Below are 21,035 nucleotides of genomic sequence, written 5' to 3'. Positions count from 1 at the left end.
CAAGGGCTCACGGGCCCCCGCGCGCATGCGCAACGGTCCCGGCGCGCGGCGTCCCTTCGCACCCTGCCGGACTCGCGCCCGCTTCCAGTCCCTAAAGGAGGCCGAGGGGGCGTGGGCGCTTCCGACCCCCGCAGACCGTTGGCCCTTCAGCTAGTGCCCTAGCAGAGCTTCCCTTGCCGCCCCTCCTCTCCCCTCCTCCCCGGCTCTGGTCCCAACACCCTAGCTCCGAGTCGGGGAGGGGGGGATGGACTCCTCCAGCGCGACGCCCGGGGGCCTCCTTCTGGCCTAGAAGTCGGCCCGCCCCAGGGGCGTGAGGAGGGGGCGGGGCTGAGGACTTGGGGACTTCGGACTCCCGCCCCTAAACTGCCTTTGCCAGAGCCAAGCGGGCAGCCTAGTCTGGCCGGGAGCGAGCCATGACCGCGCTGCGGGGCCTCTGGCCCGAGGTGCAGGACAACTGCACCTCCCTGGGGCTTATGCTGTTGCTGGTATTGTTCATGGGGCTGGCCCGCGTGGTCACCCGGCAGCAGCTGCACAGGTTCACGATGATCCACACCTTCGTCTTGGAGTTTCTGGCCACCTTCCAGCTCTGCTGCTGCACCCATGAGCTGCAACTGCTGAGCGAGCAGGAACCCGCGCACCCCACCTGGCCGCTGACGCTAGTGTACTTCTTCTCGTTGGTGCATGGCCTGACCCTGGTGGGCACCTCTAGCAACCCGTGTGGCGTGATGATGCAGATGTTGCTGGGGGGAATGTCCTCCGAGACGGGTGCCATTAGGCTGTCGGCTCAGCTGATTGGTGCCCTGTGCAGCAGGTACTGCGTAAGCGTCCTGTGGAGCCTGGGGCTGAGCAAGTATCACCTCGACGAGAGGAGCTTCGCTTGCAGGAATCCCATTCAAGTGGACTTGCCCAAAGCGATCATCACGGAGGCCATCTGCTCCTTTATTTTCCACAGCGCTTTGCTGCACTTCCAGGAGGTCCGAACCAAGCTTCGTATCCACCTGCTGGCAGCAATCATCACCTTTTTGGTCTACACAGGTTTGTTATTCCCACAAAACACATGGCATGTCCGGAGCCTCTATGACCTGAGGCTCTAAGTTCATTACCAAGGTACATTTGAAAGCCCTACACATCTGCGATGTCAATATTGGTATCTCCATTATTCTGACCATTTTGCAGCGTGTTCTTTACCAGTAGTGCAGACATCTAGATCCTCCATTCAGGAGCCATTACTGTGCTGAAACTGAGATCTTGTGAGATATTGCCAAGGGTTCAAATATCCTACAAAGGGATTGTTTTAATGGTAGAGAAGAAAGATAACTTATCAGCTACCTCTTCCCTCATGCCAACCTGACACTCTGACTGAAAAATGATCGTGAGTTTAAAAAGCTCCTTCCAATTTAAAGCACAGGCTACATGACTGGTTAGTAGTCAGAGGGAGGAGTAGAAGTTCTGTAGTTTTTAGTTCTTTTTATTTTTTTTAATTTTAATTTAATTTATTTAGTTCTTTTTCTACAGAATTAAAGTCATTTCTTATTTCCTTAACAAATCATCTTGAGTTATAGAAGAACTTTTAAGTGGCCTATAAAGAAAGATGTGTTTTGAAATTAAAACTTGCTTGAAATTAAAGATGCTTTTTAAAAACAAATAACTTGAGAAATCTGTTGATTTCTTGCAACCGATTTGTCTACTTTGACAGATGTCAGATGCAGTGGGTAACCTGGATATCCTAAATGGGACAATAAAATCCAAAAAACAAAATTTTAATGATGAAATGTGTCATTTTAAATGATTACAACAAAGTAGCTTCATTGAGACTATATAAAATGTTTTGGAGACAGGACTCTGATAAAAGGAAATTAGTGGTAAGAGTCTATCTTCTACCCATTGGAACTATGAATAGAAGCAAACCTAAGGATAAGGTCTCCTAAACATTTGCTTGGCTTCCCAGGATAAAAATGAAAGACTTTTCAATCCAGCTTCCCTCCTTTAGATCTAGTACTATACTTTGTGTAGACACAGATGGAAATAAAAGGTATAGAAGAGAGGGAAGCATATATGTATATTTGAGGGGTTGGTGAATAGCTGCTTATTAAAGTTTTAGGTTTTGGCTAAAGAACAAGCATGCCACATGGAGGAAGAGAATCATCTCTTGCAAAAAGTTATGTCACTGTTTAGCTCTGTACTTATATAATTAATGGTGTATCCTGAAGTTTTCCAGATAATCCCAACATAAAACTAGAGTTGAGAACCACTGCTCTCATCCAGACTTGTGCTGGCCAATTTGGAAGCCGCTAACCACGTGTTTATTTAGATTTAAATTAACTAAAATTAAATATTCAGTTCCTCAACTACAGTAACCACATTTCAAGTGGTCAGTGGCTAGTGGGTTAAGTATTGAGAGCACAGGAGACTGTTTGCAGGGGTAGAACCTAATAGACAACTATGAATTACTACTGTTACAGAAATTGATCTATTGTTATCTTTCTTTTCTGCCAATATAAGGGAGATAAGAATATTCATCAGGCAATATACCAAGAATACAGGAAATATATATGAGTTATCTTAGTTAATCCTTAGAAAAACTCACTGATGGATATATTATTCCCATTTTAAGTAAAGTGAGGCTCACAAAAGTGAAATGTCTTATCCAAGGTCACACAGCTAGAATGTGCTGGAATCATGGTACTGACATTAAAGGTTATACTCATTTCATTATCAGCATTCCTACACTGCATTCCTCAAAAGTAACAAAAATATGTACATACAATTGAACATTCTTCAGCCATAAAAAGGTATTAAGTTCTGATAAATACTGTGACATGAATCAACCCTGAAAACATTATGCTAAGTTGAATAAGCCAGACACAAAAGGACAAATGTTGCAGGACTGCACTTATAAAGAAATCCAGAATAGGCAAATTCTGGATAGCCAGAGAGTATAGCCAGAAAGTATAATAGAGGTCACTAGGGACTAGGGGACAGAGAGGAATAGGGACTTTCTTTAATGGGTACCGATTTCCTATTTGGGGTGATGGAAACGTTGTGGAAATAGTGGTGATTGTTGAACATTGTGAATGTAATTATTGCCACTGGATATACACTTAAAATGGTTAAAATGGTATGTTTTATGCCATACATATTTCACCATAATTAAAACAATTTAAGTTACAAAAAGATTCTGTTGGCAAATAAGCTTGGCAAACACTGGATTAAACAGATTTTCTAATATTAAGACTTTAAAGAGCCTTTACTGCTCTGTATACACTGCTGTATATTGTGGAACTACAAAAGGAGAATATGGAAGTTTTTCAAACTTATGGAATCATTTTGTCTAGGAGTATGTAGCAGAAGAGAATACACTTTGGGTGTTGCTATACTAAGCCATTTCACTCTCCATTATTTTCTATGTATATGACATAACTTTAGACCAAAGTTGTTCCAGATGGAATGAACTGTCTTGGGACTGGTTGAGTTTCTGTTTTATCAGGCAGAAGTGAGGCTTTTGTAAGAAGGATTTAAGAAAGGATAGGGAAGGAAAGCCAGGGGAAGGGTCAGCTAAGTCAGGTCTCATTACAAGCTTGATATGTCTTTTAACTTCTAAGATACTATTGGTACTGATTTGACATAGTTGCATGCTGGGATGTTTCTTTAATCACTTGTACTTTGAGAGCACTGAGAAGTCACCAGTACAGGTCGCATCAAGGTAACTGGTTTTGTATTTTAAGATTACAGAACATAACAGTCCAGCAACATGGCCCAGGCTCCTCCAACAGCCAGTGACCATGTGTCTGGTTCTCTATTTATTGATTTAGCACCCTCGACTTTTGATGTGCACATGGAGGCCATTGATGTTATTACCACTTAACATGTATTCATTGTCTTCCCAAATAAAGTAAAACAAAAATGCTATGTGATTTATTAACATATTAGAGCTATAAAACTATTAATGTAAATTTCAAGCAAATCTTCCTTAATTTAGATTTTGGGAGAATTTAGTTCAATGAACAGGATAAGACAGAGGTGCATTCATTGTATAATTACAGTTGACCCTTAAGCAATGCAGGGGTGAGGGGCACTGACCCCCTACACAGTAAAAAATCCATGTATGACTTTGATTCTCCCCAAAATTAATAGCCTACTGTTGACTGGAAGCCTTAACCATTAACAGTTGATTAACATGTATTTTGTATGTTATATGTACTATATACTATACTGTTATAATAAAGTAAGCTAGAGAAAAACATTAAGAATATCATGAGGAAAATATGTTTACATTACTGTACTGTATTTGTCAAAAAAATCTGCATATTAGTGGACCCATGCATTTCAAACCCATGTTGTCCCAGGGTCAACTGTAATTAGACATTGAAAAAAAATCTGGTATTTTACATGTCTAAGTTGTCTTTATTACTGCACCTTTTCATTTCCTTTGTAGAATTTTTAATTATATACTTGTCTCCAGAGCTCTTCCTCCACCAGACAGAAAGCTTTATGAATACAGAAACTAAAATTGTTTTATTCATTACAACATATAACCAGGTCTTAACATTGTGTCACCTGTTACAAATATATAGCATTTTTGGAATGAGTGAATGAATGAATTAGCAAATACTCTATTCACATTAAAAAATAATGCTTAAGAAATAATATATATCTGGTATTTTATATTTTACACCTAAGGGCTTTAAAATTGGCCTAATACATTGTTTGAATAATTTGTAGTATTTTTAATTCATTTCATTACTACATTCAGGAGTTTTTGGTATCCTTCTAAATGATGAAGAATATAGGTAAGGTTATTTGTCAAAGGAGAAGGGAACTAAGTCCTTTACATGTGTTTGCTTTCAATACAATAACCATATGAAATAAGTGCTAAATTACAAATGAAAAACTGCTTCAAACAAAGGTCCAAAACATTTATTAATATAGTGGCTAAGGGCACAGGTTTGGAGTTGTACTATGCCCTTAGAAGAGATGCTTAATTTAGGCCTGCTTCCTCATCTTTTAAATGGAGAATAATAGCATCTATCTCTTGGGACCATTATGAGGAATATAAATAAATGTGTTTTAAGTTCTTAGCATAGTACCTGGCACAAATATTCTGGTCACTGGAAAGGGCTAGCCTCCACTGTAAATTAGTTCATTGACATTCTGGCTTATACATGAGTCTTGTGATTGTAATTAGTGTCATCCTGTCATAGAGAATTTGATTCCCTTTAGGAGTATTGAGGAACATTAGTATCTAGAATTGCCAGATTTGTAACTTGGACTTTGACACAGTCTTTAACTGTGGTAATTTCACCAAGTTCGTGCTGTCCTGTAAGACTCTGGGCAATCAGCCAGCTCTATCTTCCCACTGATACCTCTTCTTCAATATATATTTATTATGACTTCTCCCCTTCAGATGTCAATAAATAGTAACATTTTTCAAAGCCATTTTGTTAGTCCTGTGCCTGATGAATTCACATTTAATTACACAATGCATGAATGTGTTTGTTCTTTTTGTAAAACATTGAAACACTACCGATGAGACTAAAAGTGCCTTTTGACTGCCACCATCCATGCCTGTCCCCTCTCCCTCCTTGCTTGCTCTTCCCACAAGGATAGTCCTCTGCACATGCATGTGTGTATGTCTTTCCAAACTCTTTATGTGATTTATTATACATACAGTTAAGACCCTATATAAACTATTGTTTTATGTATGTTCATGTTAATGTAAAAGGTATGATGCCTTTTTGCAGTTTACTTTTTTTGGTGGTGGTCGTTTAGTGATATCTTGGAGATCTACCAGTGTTAAGTAGTAAAGAGATTTCTCTCATTATTTCAAAATACTGAATTCCAAATTATGAAGCTTGCTTATTTAGCTACCTTCTTATGAATGGACACTCAGGTTTCCCCCAGTTCTTTGCTACTATAAACAACGTTGTGTATGTCTACTTGTAAACAAGTATCAGTAGTTCTCTACAACAGCAGTTTTCAGCAGGAAAACTCCCCAGGCAACACTCAGCAATGTCTGGACACATTTTTAAATGTTACAATGGTGGGGGAGATGGATGTGCTGGCATCTAGTGGGTAAAGACCAAGGATGCTGCTGAACATCCCACAATGCATACGACAGCCCCATGCAAAAAAGAGGTATATAGTCTAAAATGTCAAAGCCAAAGCCACATGTTTTGGGCTTTTGTTGACACAGAACCTACTCCTGATAAAGAATTTCTGTATCAGTTAACTATTGCTTAAAATCATAATTTATTGTTTTTCATGATTCTGTGGATGAGATGGAAATTCCTCTGAGATCTTATAGCTGGGCAGCTGGCAGTGCTAGAAGAGCCCAGGTAGCCTCACTCGTGTCCAGCAGTCGGTGGCAACTGTCAGCTAAGGTGCCTCAGTTATACTCCATGTGGATTCTTATCCTCCAGCCGCCTAGACCAGCTTACTTACATGGTCAGGGCACTGTTCCAAGAGAGCAAAAAGTGGAAGCTGGTGGATTTACTGAGACCTGTAATTCACTCAGCATCACTCGTCATGTTCAGAATTAGCACAGCATCACTTCTGCTGCATTCTGTTTGTCAATGCAAGTTGAAAGCCAGTCCATATTCAAGAGAGGGGAATAGACTTTACCTCTTGGTAGGAGGAGCAGCTTCACCACGTCACATTCAATAGAATTAGACATGTGAGGATTAGAAGATAAGGAGAGTGAAGTAGTTTGAATTTTAGGATGGCAGAAGACTGATAGATCGTGTTCTTGGACTTAATGGAAATAACAAAGACCTAATGGGAACACCAAAGTGAGCTAATTATGAGGGTGGTGGTTTTCTATTTTACTGATCCATGTCTTAAAAAAAAAAACCACAGGTCACTAATATTATAATAGCTTATATTACATGGTATTGTAAAGACCTGTGTAAGTCAGTATCTTTTTACCCATAATGTCTAGTATGTAGGAACTCAATTTTTTTATTGAACTGAATTGACAATCCTGTTGGTGCTTGGCAGTTGCAGGTCTAACATTCCAGGATTGACTATTCAAGAATGATTCTGAAGGTCCATGACATGGTATCATTTAGAATTGCTGAGACGTGAATATGAGTCATGCTGTGAGGCTGGTGTGCTAGGAAAAACTCTTAGCCACGGAGTGAACTTAGTTCACTGGTCAATGTGTTCATCTTGACATGGCTTGTTTTCAGCCTTATCAAGTATGAAATCTCATTAGTGAAATCTTATGAAAGGGTCACTTAGTTTCTAATTTTACTGCATTTTATAAAGGCAACATACTCTAGTGGCACATGGCAGGGTAAAATTTGTGAAGATCTTGGGATCTGTCTCTGTGGCTGAGTCAGAGGCAGATGTGTGTGCCCAAGCTTCCACACGGAAGAAGCAACAGAAATGTCATTGTCTCAGGAATATTCTTAGAGTGTGTTCTGAAAAGCTGAGCCACACGTCTGGTACCACCAGACAGGAAGTCCAGCCTCCTCTGCTTTTTCTCACTTGCTTGTGAGGCCAGCCAGAAGTACAAACTCCTAGGCCCCATGTCAGAGAACCTGGGTGTAGAGCTGTACCATGAATCCTGAAAAGCAATCAACAGAATTTGTGCTTATCTTTCCCAGCTGTACATGACCACTCTTTTTATTTAAAAAAATTTAGTAACCACTTTATTCACATGCCATTCACAGTCCCTTCTTCAGGGTTCTCTCTGTTGACAAGTAAAAACAGAGTCAGTGATAACGCTTTGGTCCATTTTACTTTTGTTTTAAACACAAAGATATACTTAAGTCCAAGAGGATTCTGGGGCATTGTATCCATTTTAAATGTATTTTCATTTTATTTTCATTATTATTCATTCATTTAAATTGGTGAATGTTAAGAAGGGCAGCCAAGTCTCCCATTTCATAAACTTGTAGGAACAATAATAGAGTAGATTAACTTTCAATGTGCATTCTGTAATACATAGGAAAAGCACTGGATTAAAACTCTTATGTCCTTTTTTAATACCTGGCATATTATCATCTATAATCTATTTTTATACTCTATAATATGCACGGTGGTTCTGCAAAGGAAGATTATAGCATAAGAATACTTAAACACCTAAAACAAAGTAGTTGTATCTAGTAACCCCTTTATTTCTAGTTACATGAAAATGTAAAATATATGGTTTGGTATCATTCTGCTTAAAATGTATTACAGGAGGAAGTCTAACAGGAGCTGTATTTAATCCAGCTTTGGCACTTTCACTACATTTGAAGTGTTTTGATGAAGCATTCCTTCGATTTTTTATAGTATATTGGCTCGCTCCTTCTTTAGGTAAGCATATTTTTATTAATATGATTAAAAGATTAGGGTATCTTAAAATACGATAGGAAGTATCACTGTAACATGTCAATTACCAAAGCCAGAGTATGTACAAAAAGAAAATGAAAAAGGTAGTTAACATACCTGAAATAACGCTTTATGTGTACAGTATCCTTTAGAACTTTTTATCTTCAAAGAAACAAAATTACGTAGTTAAGGGTAGTCCGTTCCATGCATGATACCACCTTAAGAAACCCTCAGATATATGGGCCAAAAAGTGAGGAGTCATTCCTTCCATTAAGAAAATAATTTTTCTGGGGCGCCTGGGTGGCTCCGTCGGTTGGGCATCCGACTTCAGCTCAGGTCATGATCTCGCCATTCGTGAGTTCCAGCCCCACATCGGACTCTGTGCTGACAGCTCAGACCCTGGAGCCTGCTTCAGATTCTGTGTCTCCCTCTCTCTCTGCCCCTCCCCCGCTCACACTCTGTCTCTGTCTCTCTCAAAAATAAATAAAACGTTAAAAAAAAAATTTTTTTTTTTTTTAAATAATTTTTCAAGAGTGCCTGGCTGGTTCAGTCTGTAAAGCATGCGAGTCTTGATCTTGGGATTGTGAGTTCGAGCCCCACACTGGATATAGAGATTACTTAAAAAAAAAAACAAAAAAAAAAACAATGCCTTTCTTTCGTGCTAAAGGAATTTTTTTTTTCCAAATTTGACTCATTTTGCAGAAGAGCATCTCATGAAACAATGGATACCTGTAATAAATATAGTTTTAAAATTATCCACAAATTGTATTCCTGTTATTACTATCTGGATCAGTTATATAAAACAGATATATAAAAACAGATATGTAAGATATATAAAAAACAGATATATAAAACAGGTGTATAAGTTATCAGCATTTCTTGATTTTGTTTCATCATCTCTCTTATGCCTGATTATAAATTGTAACTATAAATGAATGTGAGGATGCCTGATCTTTATTATTTCATCCTTCTTTTTGTCCACAGCAGTTTTTGTTTCTTATTGCTCATTTCTGTCAAAAAAAAAAAAAAAAGAAAGAAAGAAAGAAAGTTGGGTATATCTAGATGGGAACATTGGCATAATAGGTTTGACTAGCCGTCACACCTGACTCCTCCTGTTCACCTTCCATGCTTTTATTTCACAGTTAGTACCTGTTATGCTCAGTCATGATATTTGTGGACCTAAACAACCTAAACATGAAAAATGCCAGAGAAAATCTGTATTTTAAAGTGCTAACAATGGCAGCTGTTGTTCAGTTCTGCAGATTGCTCGTGTTTTCCAGTAACTTCTTTAAAATTTTCTCTACTCTTGATTTCAAAAAATTAAAAAGGTCATTGAAGTTCATGAAGCTATAAAGGTCACTAATTGGATAAGTCTACTGATAGTTTTTGTTTGGAAATATTCTCTTAAAATGTCATATTTACAATCCACATGTATTATTAATGTTATATATTTGTTATTGTGCTCTAATTCTATGTTAACAGTAGGCCTATGACTAAAGAATTATTTCATCCATTACTTGAAAGAATACTAAAAAGTAGTGCTTTCCAAAAAATTTTTAAAAGGAACAAAAATAAAAGTAAATAAAAGGGAAAAAAAAATCAGAAGTAATGACATTTTCTGTAAAATGGCCATGACTTTGTTCCCTCCCTCCTTCCTTCCCTCCTTCCCTTCCTTTCTCCCTCTCTCCCTCTCTCTCTCTTTCTTCTTTTTTTAAGCAATCTCTATGCCCAACATGGGGCTTGAACTCACAACCTCAAGATTGAGAGTGACACCCCACTAAGTCAGCCAGGCACCCAATGTTTTTTTCTTTAATCAATGTTTTCCAGCCTAAATCACTTAATAACTTCTTCCTGGAAGAATATACTAGAAAAAAATCTCATGATAGACAAAAAAGAACAGTCACTTTGGACGCTTTAGAAAGTGTACAGACCAGAGAGTAATAGAGTGGGGAAAGACTACATTCTGTTCATGTTAGCATAGTCCAAACAGGAAGGTAACATTACTTATAGCCATTACCAAAACATTTTATGGAACCACTTATCCCTCCAAATATCCAAACACCCAAAGAAAAAACACTTTTATTCATTTCTTTCTTCCTATTCAAGGAATCTTTCAAAAATGGCATTGGGGGCACCTGGGTGACTCAGTCGTTTAAGCTTCTGACTCTTGATTTCGGCTCACGTCATGATCTTAGTTCATGGATTCAAGCCCCACATGGGGCTCTGCACTGACAGCGCGGAGCCTGCTTGGGATTTTCGCTCCCTCTCCCTCTGCCTCTCCCTGGCGCGCGCTCTCTCTCTCTCTCTCTCTCTCTCTCTCTCTCTCAAAATAAATAGATAAACTTAAAAAAGATCTTATAGGGGCGCCTGGGTGGCTCAGTCGGTTAAACGTCCAACTTCGGCTCAGGTCACGATCTCGCGGTCCGTGAGTTCGAGCCCTGCGTCGGGCTCTGGGCTGATGGCTCAGAGCCTGGTGCCTGCTTCCGATTCTGTGTCTCCCTCTCTCTCTGCCCCTCCCCCGTTCATGCTCTGTCTCTCTCTGTCTCAAAAATAAAAAAAAAAATTAAAAAAAAAAAACGTTAAAAAAATTAAAAAAAGATCTTATAAAAAGAAATTGGGATTAAACTTTTTAGCAATTCTCTCTAGCTAGCCCTAATTGGCTTGTTGAAAATATACAAAGATTCTTTGTTGGCCTATGGATCTCCTAGCTTTTTTCTAAATAGACTTAACTGAAATTTGTTACAGCTTTTTGTTTGAAGAGGTATGTTCCTATGCTTCTTTAAGAAGTTTAGGAATGAAGAGCAATACAAGAATCCTTCAATAGATGTGGATAAGAGATATATGTGAATAAATTGCAGTTTTTAGAATATTGAATTCCAGCTCGCTGTTAAATTCTGTCATTCATTGGGGCGCCTGGGTGGCTCAGTCGGTTAAGCGGCTGACTTCGGCTCAGGTCATGATCTCACGGTCAGTGAGTTCAAGCCCCGCATCGGGCTCTGTGCTGACAGCTCAGAGCCTGGAGCCTGTTTCAGATTCTGTGTCTCCCTCTCTCTGACCCTCCCCCGTATTCATGCTCTGTCTCGCTCTGTCTCTCTCTGTCTCAAAAATAAATAAATGTTAAAAAAAAAAATTAAAAAAAAAATAAATTCTGTCATTCATTGAAGTTACATTCCGTTGCAAAAAATGGCACCAAATGAAATAAGGTCACAAACTATAAGAAGGATGGGAAAAATAAGAAATTGTCATTTTATGAGAGGCCTTCAAACAGCTAAGAGATGAGGCATCAAGACAAACAAAACTCTGTTAAAGCCACATTAGGCAATGCCATTGAGTGAGACGGAAGAGTCATCCCAAGATAGCTTTCCATTCTTGACCAAGCAGGGAGCAAACTATTCTTGGAAGCCATACTCTTTGTTTTTCTTCACAGCAGAGGTACTTATAATTCCTCTAATGGCTCCTGCCATCTTCCCAAAATTAATTTAAAATATTAGAAATGTTTGGGGTGCCTGGGTGGCTTAGTTGGTTAAGTGTCCAACTTTGGCTCAGGTCATGATCTCGTGGTTCGTGGGTTCAAGCCCTGCATCAAGCCCTGCATGGGGCTCCCTGCTGTCAGCATGGAACCTGCTTCCATCCTCAGTCTCCCTCTCTTTCTGCCCCTCCCCTGCTTGCTTGCGTGTTCTCTTTCTCAAAATAAATATTAAAAAAATATATATATATATATATATATTAGAAATGTGACAATAATAATGCATATAGAATTCTCTACACATTCCATAAAATGAAAATTAGCAAATTCTATTTGCTATGAAAATGAAATTACATTTTGGAAAAAGGTTTAAATATAACAATCTAGCTTTGATTTCATAAAGAAAATGTCAAATTTTGTGGGTCAATTAACATATGGATTGTTTTTTTTTTTTTTTTTCCATTTAAAGCCTTTGGTCGCAAAACAGACTCATTTTTCAACAGTATATTAAGCTTATCCATATGCTAGTTAAACCTAAGGTTTCCTGTTTTGATCAAACAGGACTAAAATAATATCAATGTGCATGTGACAGAACTCATTCTTAATCTGAGTTTAAGCTAATTCAGAGCTTTAAGCCTAAATGTGTTAAGATAAAAACATTAATTATTGCAGACTTCCCTTTCAAGACAGTGATGTGAGCCCTGTGACTATCTCCTCCAGCCCTATTCCCTATGGAAAATCAACCAATAGCCACCTGCTAGATTTGCCTGGTGTGACCTCAAAAATAAAGATTTACTAATGCATGACTTTTTAAAACATATTTTAAATTGTAAATTTTTTTTTAACGTTTATTTATTTTTGAGACAGAGACAGAGCATGAACGGGGGAGGGGCAGAGAGAGAGGGAGACACAGAATCAGAAGCAGGCTCCAGGCTCTGAGCCATCAGCCCAGAGCCCAACATGGGGCTCGAACTCACGGGCCATGAGACCGTGACCTGAGCTGAAGTCGGACGCTTAACCGACTGAGCCACCCAGGCGCCCCTTAAAACATATTTTATTTTTAAGGTGTAAAATTTCAGCACTTAAATTTTCTGTTTTGTGCTTGTTAGAGCTCTAGTAGCTATTAATGTTGTGACTGATGAAAAAAGAAGGAGAAAGTCATGTTTGAGCATTCTAAATGAAAACTGAGCACTGTCAGTTGCTCTGTTCTCCCAGTACATGTCTGGGGCATGGAGGGGACACAGTGTTGCCATTTTATTTTTATTTTTTATTTATTTATTTATTTTTAAATGTTTATTTATTTTTGAGACAGAGAGAGACAGAGCATGAATGGGGGAGGGGCAGAGAGAGAGGGAGACACAGAATGGGAAGCAGGCTCCAGGCTCTGAGCCATCAGCCCAGAGCCCGACGCGGGGCTCAAACTCACGAACCGTGAGATCATGACCTGAGCTGAAGTCAGACGCTCAACCGACTGAGCCACCCAGGCGCCCCCAGTGTTGCCATTTTAGAGAAGAGCAAATGGAGACTCAAGTCCAGAGTTTCTAACTCAGGAGGTCAGTAATAGAGCGAGAACTAGAACTCCAGATCTTTCTATTTATCCTTTTATTCTCCCTACCCCACCATCCCCCCCCCCCAAAAGAGAGAGAAAGCAGGGGAGGGGCAGAGGGAGAGAGAGAATCTTGAGCAGGCTCCACGCTGAGCCTGACACAGGGCTCGATCCCACGATCCTGGGATCATGGCCTGAGCCAAAATGAAGAGTTGGATGCTCAACAGACTGTGCCACCCAGGCACTCCTATTTATCCTTTCAATTCATTGTTTAGATCCTTCTAGTTTTACCGAGTACACACTGTTTTTAAGGATTCATGGTTGAAGAAAAATAATGTGAGAATGTTAGATTAAAAAATATCTACTGGTTTTGGGTGATGGGGATTAAGGAGGGTACTTGTTCAGATGAGCACTGGGTGTTATATGTAAGTAATAAATCACTAAATTCTGTTCCTGAAAACATTATTACACTATATGTTAACTAACTTGGGTTTAAATAAAATTTTTTTAACAAGTGTTCTTGAACACACACACACACACACACACACAAATAAAAAAAAAATATCTAAATGTTTCATGTAGAATTGATGCAGCTAACTCTTTTAAACATAGTTTTCCAAATCTCTATGTATATAATCTTAAATTATAGCCACTGAGTGATTATGAACTTCCTTATAGATTGTTTTTATTTTACTCTATTTTGTCTTTCAGGTATATTGTTGATGATTTTGATGTTCAACTTTTTCCTTCCATGGCTGTATAACAACCATACAGTTAATAAAAACGAATAACTATTCCAAAAGACTCAGACTAAGTTACAGGACAGTCAAGCTGGAGGTGATAAAGATTTTATCACCTCATATTCAACATCCTGGCTGCACTGGACTCATCAATGTTTAGCTTCCTCTGAGGAAGCTGCCTTGTAGTTTTCATCACTGGAACTGAAAGAAAAAATTACTGTGAAAAGGAGATATCCTGTGTTTCTCAGTTAAGACTTGTTCTTTTGAGTGTGTATTAAATGCTGCTAGAAAAGGCATTACATGAAATATAAATCTCAAGTGATAATTATTAATTTTGATGGGAAAAAAAAAGCAGAGGGGGAGAAGGGAAGGGAAGTGATGGTAGGACCACAGAAAGAGTGTGTACCAAGTATCATCTGAATGAACAGGATTTTTAACCAATGTATGACCAGTCATGCTTACAGACCCAGAAAGGGTACTTTTCAGCCACTACCTCACACAGTGATACCATCAGCAGTGTCACCTATCAACAGGAAAGTTGCTTGGGGAAGTAGATTATATATCCACTCACACTCAAGGGGTTTCCTAAATTTTAAATATATTCTAATCTAAAATATTTTCTCTAAACAGACAATCTCACTAGCTTTAGGCAGGTTGTTATTCTTGAAGAGAATAAACAAAGCACTCACAAAAGGCAGGAGTTAAGCTTTTCACATTCTCATTTGATCCTAACAGCTACCTTATGTAGTAGGTAGGGCATGTATTTTTAATCTCCACTTTACAGATAAGGAAACTAAGTCCAGAGGGGTTTGCTGTCCCGACTGAGGTCAAAAAGACTTCTATTTCAATACAAAAAATTTTCTCAGTCATCATTATGACTTAAAGAAAAATTGAAGATTTTGAAGCAACGTTACAGATTTTATAATCTTTAAAACCTTATTATAATCTTTCAAATCTTTAAAATTTATTTAGGAATTAATTAGTTTTTGTTTTGTTAGGTTTAAACAGCCTGTAAGTTTTCTTCCATTAGCTTTCTTTTATTGTATGAGGTCTCCTTTTCCTTAAAAGTTCAGGCCATAAATAAGGGTAAGTGCATTTCTCTTCATAGGAAATTCCATTATCAGGGTTAGAATTGAAAGTAAAAAAATATGGGGTGAGATCAGATCTGTTTAAGTAATAATTAAGCAACTGATAAATTGCCAGGTAATGTAAGTGCTGTTTCGTGATCAGCTTGTAGATAGTCACTCTCTTTACGCCTGCAGACAGGACTGAACGGCTCAGGCTACCTGGCAAGGCAGCGAGTTTGAGGATCATGGACTTTGACTCATGAACTTAAAAATACCATAGTCGTTTCTCTTTTAAAAAGCAGAATTCATGAAACTGTTACAGTGGCTAAACACAGTTTTATTTGGTCTGCACAGTATTTTAAAATAAATAAAAAGCTAGTATTTTAGTCTTGTTCACGTGAAACTCCAGTTCTGGCTTCTTGAAAAACCCAAAAGATCTGGCAATACTAGGCCTGAGTCCTATCATGGCAACACAAAATAAAGGTTGTTCCCTTTAAAATGATCCCTCTGCCACTCCCTATGTCTTCCAAACATGAAACTGTGTTTCAGTTACTGTTTCGTGAGTAGTATTAATTTGTGAAAACACCCAGCCCTCTAAACTCGTCAGAATTTGGGTCTGAGACTGTGGCCTCTCAAATAGCAGTTTCCTCTACACCACCTCTGACACTGGGTCTGGAGGTGGAAGACTCCTCTCTCCTCATTGCTGCTTCCCATCTGTTTTCCTCTGCTCCCTCATTAAAATCCTGTCATCGGGCCGTGCCATTTGCCACCTGGGTACTTCTTCATGCAGTCATCTGCCCCAGAATGCCCTCAACATCCTCCCCCTTCCCCGCCCCCTGGCCATGCCGTTCCTTTAAGGGCCTAGTTCCTGTCTCACTCTCGCCCTCTACCGCCATTCCAGTTCTAGCTCTTGGGGATTTCAATACCCACAAAGATGACCGTTCCAGTGTCCTGGCCTCTCAGTTCATTGGTTGGACTTGAAAAGCTTTTCAATGATTTTTTTCCTTCTGTTTTGCCTCAGCTACAACTTTGTTCATAAACTTCAGCTTGTCTTTACCAGTAACTCACTCTTGTAGGATCTCAAACCTCTAACCCCTCCTAGCTTACTCACTCTGGCACCTCATTTGCAGTGATCCTTTGACCTCCATGGAGAACCCGTCTCCACTAACAACAACACCTTTCCACATCTCTCACCCCTCTCACGTATCCCCCTTCTCCTAAAACAGCTTAAATTACACACTTGCAGAGAATCTTAACTCCCTTGTTCTTTTGTCTCATTATATTCACATGGCTTAACCACAATTTGATTAAACCCAGCTGTCTGCTTATTCCTTGCCTGCACCTGAACATGAACTAGAAAAAAAGAAAAAAAAAAAGATACAGTAGTAGGACAATTCTTTCAGAGGTTTGCCGTAAAGAGAAGAAAATGTGGGTGGTAGTGGAAGGGGGAAATTAGGTCAAGAAAGAATCTTTTTTTAAGATGGGAAAGATCTTGGCATGTGTATATTCTGAGGGGAATGATGCAGCAGAGAGAAAGTATTTGATGATGTAGGAGAGGAAGGGGAGATTTCCCAGGTCCATAGTTCTTAATAGGTTAGTGAAGACAGAATCAAGTGCACAACTCTGTGGTTGGTCTCAGCTAGAAGCAAAGCTAGATCATGTACAGTAGCAGGAGAAAAGGTAAGCACATGCGGGCACAAGAAGAGTTAGATAGGCAGATGTGCCCTGAAGCACTCTAATCAGGGCTTCAGCTCCACCATGCTTGCCAAGCCCATCAGTGACTTCCATGCTGGTAAAGCAAGTTCTTGTCCTTATTACCTGCCGGCAGCATTTGATAAAACTGATTGTATCCTCCTGAAAATACTTCATTTCCAGAAAATCACTGCCTTCTCAATTTCTTCTGTTATTTCCTCCTCTCCCCAAACTAAACGATAGTTTCCCAGGAGTTAGTCCTCTGAGCTCTTTTCTATTTATAGTTATTCTCTTGGTAATTTCATCCAGTCTTGTAGCTTTTTGAATGATTTAAAAAAAAATTTTAAGTTTATTTATCTTAGAGAGCACGTAGGCAGGGAAGGGCCAGAGTGAGAGGAGGAGAGAAAGAATCCCAAGCAGACTCCATGTTGTCAGTGAGGAGCCTGACGCAGGTCTCAAACCCACGAACCACGAGATCATGACCTGAGCCAAAATCAAAGGTTGGATGCTTAACCAACTGGGCCATCCAGGCACCCCCCAGTATTGTAGCTTTATAGCAACTATATCCTAATGAATGCCAAATTTCTATCTTCAGCTTGTACAACTTTCCCGACTCCAGACTCCTATCCATCCATATATTTGGTATCTCTACTTAGTTGTCTGATAATTCAAGTTGATTCATGCAGCTTTAGCTAATCCAAACTGCACGGAGCACCTGGGTGACTCAGCCTGTGCTGTTAGCACAGAGCCTGCTTGGGATTCTCTCTCCCTCTCTGTCTACCCTGCTTGTGCTGTTTCTATCAAAATAAATAAATATTTTAAAAAACCAAACTGCATAGCATATCCATTCTTTTATTTTTATGTTTATTTATTTTGAGAGAGAGAGTACACACACACACAAGTGGAGGAGGGGCAGTGAGAAAGGGAGAGAGAGAATCCCAAGCAAGCTCCGCACTGTCAGCACAGAGCCCTATGTGGGGCTCGAACTCACAAACTGTGAGATCATGACCTGAGCCGAGATCAAGAGTCAGACACTTAACCAACTGAGCCACCCAGGCGCCCCTCCATTCTATTTTTAAAAACATTTTTTTTAAGGGGTGCCTGGGTGGCTCAGTCAGTTGAGCGTCCGACTTTGGCTCAGGTCACTATCTCACAGCTTGTGAGTTCGAGCCCCGCATTGGGCTCTGTGCTGACAGCTCAGAGCCTGGAGCCTGCTTCTGCTTCTGTCTCCCTCTCTCTCTGCCCCTAACCCACTCACATATGTCTCTCTCTCAAAAATAAATAAACATTAAAAAAAATAAAATAAAATAAAAACAATTTTTAAGTTTATTTTGAGAGAGACAAAGTGCAAGTGGGGTAAGGACAGAGAGAGAAGGGGAGAGAGAATCCCAACAGGCTCCACACCATCAGCACATAGCCTGAAGTGGGGCTCAAATTCATGAATCTGAGCCAAAATCAAGAATCGGACTCAACCGGCTGGGCCACCCAGACATCCCTAAAGCAATGCTTCTTGTACATGTCCCTCTACATAATGTTTCTCTAGGGTATGTAGGCTTTCCTACTTTGCATTATGACCTACTAGCACAGTTTAGTACAAGCCTCCATTTACTTACTTTTGTCCAGATTACTCCAATAACTTTCTGTTGTTTTTTTTTAAACATTTTAATTTTTTAAAGAAATCTCTACACCCAACGTGAGGCTCAAACCTAAACTCTGAGATCAAGAGTTGCACGCTCTACTGACTAAGCCAGCCAGGTGCCCCAATAACTTCCTATTTCTAATGCTTGAGTGATCCTATTAATCAAATCATGCCACCGCTTCCTATTTTAGACCTAAAGACATGTCTTCCTCTAATTAACTCACAAAATTACAGGTAACTTGGGGTGCAAAATATTAATGTTTTAGGAAAAATTACATATGAAGTAAGTTTGACTACTGACATCACTGCCCTATTTAGCAATTTTCTGTGAACTAGTTATTTAAAACTACACTGTAGCAAAGCTGTACTAAATGAATGCTAGAGCTAGAACAACTGTATACCATCCTACATAATGAATCATTTTCCTTGTAAAAGCATACAGGATTCCACAACTTCTGACTTTTAAAAGACATAGTAAACAAAATGAAAAGACATCACAGACTAGGAGATTAATATCTAGAATATATAAAGAACAGATCAGTAAGAAAAAAAAACTTAAAAATTGGGCAAAAAATATGAAAAGTCCAATGTACACAATAGGAAGGTGTTCAGTCTCACTAGTAATCAGGAACTTGGAAACTACAATCACGATGAAACCTTACTTTCAAATTCGTGAGATTGGCAGAAAATTAAGTCTGGATATATTAAAAGCTGGTGAGGATATAATCAATAAATGTTATTCCCTAACATGGCAGTGTAAATTGCCCCAACTGTTCTGGAGAACAGGTTAGCAACATCTAGCAAAGTTAAGAACCGTTTTTAATGAAATTTCCATTTCTGGGATTAGTAGAAATCAATGTTTGTGGGTCTGGTGGGAAATGTATTATTGTAGGCATAACGGGAAGTCGGAAAGGTACCGCAATAGAGAAATGCACACGTGTGCATGAGGCATGCACGAGGATTTCTGCTGCAGCACTATTTTCATAATGAGTAACTGGAACCTTAAATGCCCATCAAGAAAATGGATGAACTGTGCTATAGAGCTGCCTGTATCAACTCGGATAACATTTTTATGTGCTAAGTAGGAAAAGCAGCACAAGGATTCAAATAATGAACGTTTAAAAACATGCAACCCAATACCACAGTGTTTAGATGCTACATACATGTGGAGCAAAAATGCAAACACATACATAGTTATGACAAATGCCAAATTTGGAACAGTGGTTACTTCTGAAGGGGAGGAAGGGAGATCAGGGGAATACAGAAATCTTCAACTGTGCTTGTATAATTTTATTTCTTAGCTGCATGTGAATATTTGGTATGTTACATTAACCTTTTACTATACCAAACATACTTCAGAACACAGGTTATTTATAAAATAGGTAGTGATAACCAACTTTTCCTTTACCTGCTTTAACTGCAGAGTTGTTCATTTACACAATGAATGATAATCATAAATTTTTAATTCTTTGAAACTTTTATTTTTTTTAATTTTTTTTTTTAGCATTTATTTATTTTTGAGACAGAGCGAGACAGAGCATGAACAGTGGAGGGTCAGAGAGAGGGAGACACAGAATCTGAAACAGGCTCCAGGCTCTGAGCTGTCAGCACAGAGCCCGACACGGGGCTCGAACTCACGGACCGCGAGATTATGACCTGGGCCGAAGTCGGCTGCTCAACCGACTGAGCCACCCAGGCGCCCCTCTTTGAAACTTTAAACTGATTTATATATAGCCAGCTTGCTATTCCTCAGGTAAACAAAACAAAACAAAAAAAAAAAAAAAAAAAAAAAAAAAAAAAGATGACCATGGGGGATGTGTTAGTTTTCTAGTATGACCATAACAAAGTTCCACAAACTGAATGGCTTAGAACAGAAATTTTTGTCTCACAGTTTTGGAAGCCAGAAGTCCAAGATTAATGTGTCACTAGGGCCATGCTCCCTCTAAATGCACTAGGGAAGGATCTGTTCCAGGCCTCTCCCCTAGTTTCTGGTAGCCTAAGGTGCTCCTTGGCTTGTAGATGCATCACTATAATCCTCTATCTTCACATGGCCTCCCCCTTCCCATGTCTGTCTGTGTCCAAATTCCCCCTTCTGATAAGGACGCCAGCTATATAAGATTAGGGCCCATCCTAATGATTTCACTTTAACTCCACTTACCTGTGTAAAGACTTAACTCCAAATAAGGTCACATTCTAACATACTGGGTGGGGGTTAGGACTCCAACATGTTTTTGGGGACACGCAATTCCACCTAGAAATGTTTAAAGACCTGAGTCCCCCTCCTATCCCGGCCCCCCACTTCTCTTTCAGGGATATTTTATGTACACCTAAGTACATGATGATATATCTCCACTGTAACCTCCAGCCCTTTTTCTTTTATAGAAGTATCTTCATTTTTTTCATTTAACGTATCTTTGAGTTTATTTAGTATTGGTATATAAAGATCTACCTAATTCTTTTTGAGGAGTACAGTTTTCCATTATACAGATGTACTGTAAGTAATTGACCCAGGCTTAATTATGGACAATGAGGTTGTCCTTGGTCTTTTGCTTTCACAAATAAAGTTGCA

General features: G+C 39.3%; 1 protein-coding gene across 1 annotated transcript; it reads left to right on the top strand.

Moving 5' to 3' along the window:
* The first annotated feature begins 85 nt into the window (after positions 1-85).
* On the top strand, positions 86-14,380 carry AQP11 (aquaporin 11). The gene is made up of 3 exons (XM_042905640.1): positions 86-1,035; positions 8,185-8,301; positions 14,040-14,380. The coding sequence occupies exons 1-3, from the start codon at positions 414-416 to the stop codon at positions 14,117-14,119; spliced, it is 819 nt and encodes a 272-aa protein (XP_042761574.1). The 5' UTR covers positions 86-413; the 3' UTR covers positions 14,120-14,380.
* The last annotated feature ends 6,655 nt before the right edge of the window (positions 14,381-21,035 follow it).

This window comes from Panthera leo, chromosome D1 (assembly GCF_018350215.1).
Source record: "Panthera leo isolate Ple1 chromosome D1, P.leo_Ple1_pat1.1, whole genome shotgun sequence".
Taxonomy (NCBI): domain Eukaryota; kingdom Metazoa; phylum Chordata; class Mammalia; order Carnivora; family Felidae; genus Panthera; species Panthera leo.
Note: the sequence above shows the minus strand (reverse complement) of the source record. Positions and strands in the feature narration are given on the sequence as shown.

Coding starts and splice junctions, on each gene's coding strand:
- AQP11 (XM_042905640.1), top strand. CDS start 414: ATGACCGCGCTGCGGGGCCTCTGGCCCGAGGTGCAGGACAACTGCACC. Junction 1,036..8,184: donor CACCTTTTTGGTCTACACAG/GTTTGTTATTCC, acceptor AATGTATTACAG/GAGGAAGTCTAACAGGAGCT. Junction 8,302..14,039: donor TTGGCTCGCTCCTTCTTTAG/GTAAGCATATTT, acceptor TTTGTCTTTCAG/GTATATTGTTGATGATTTTG.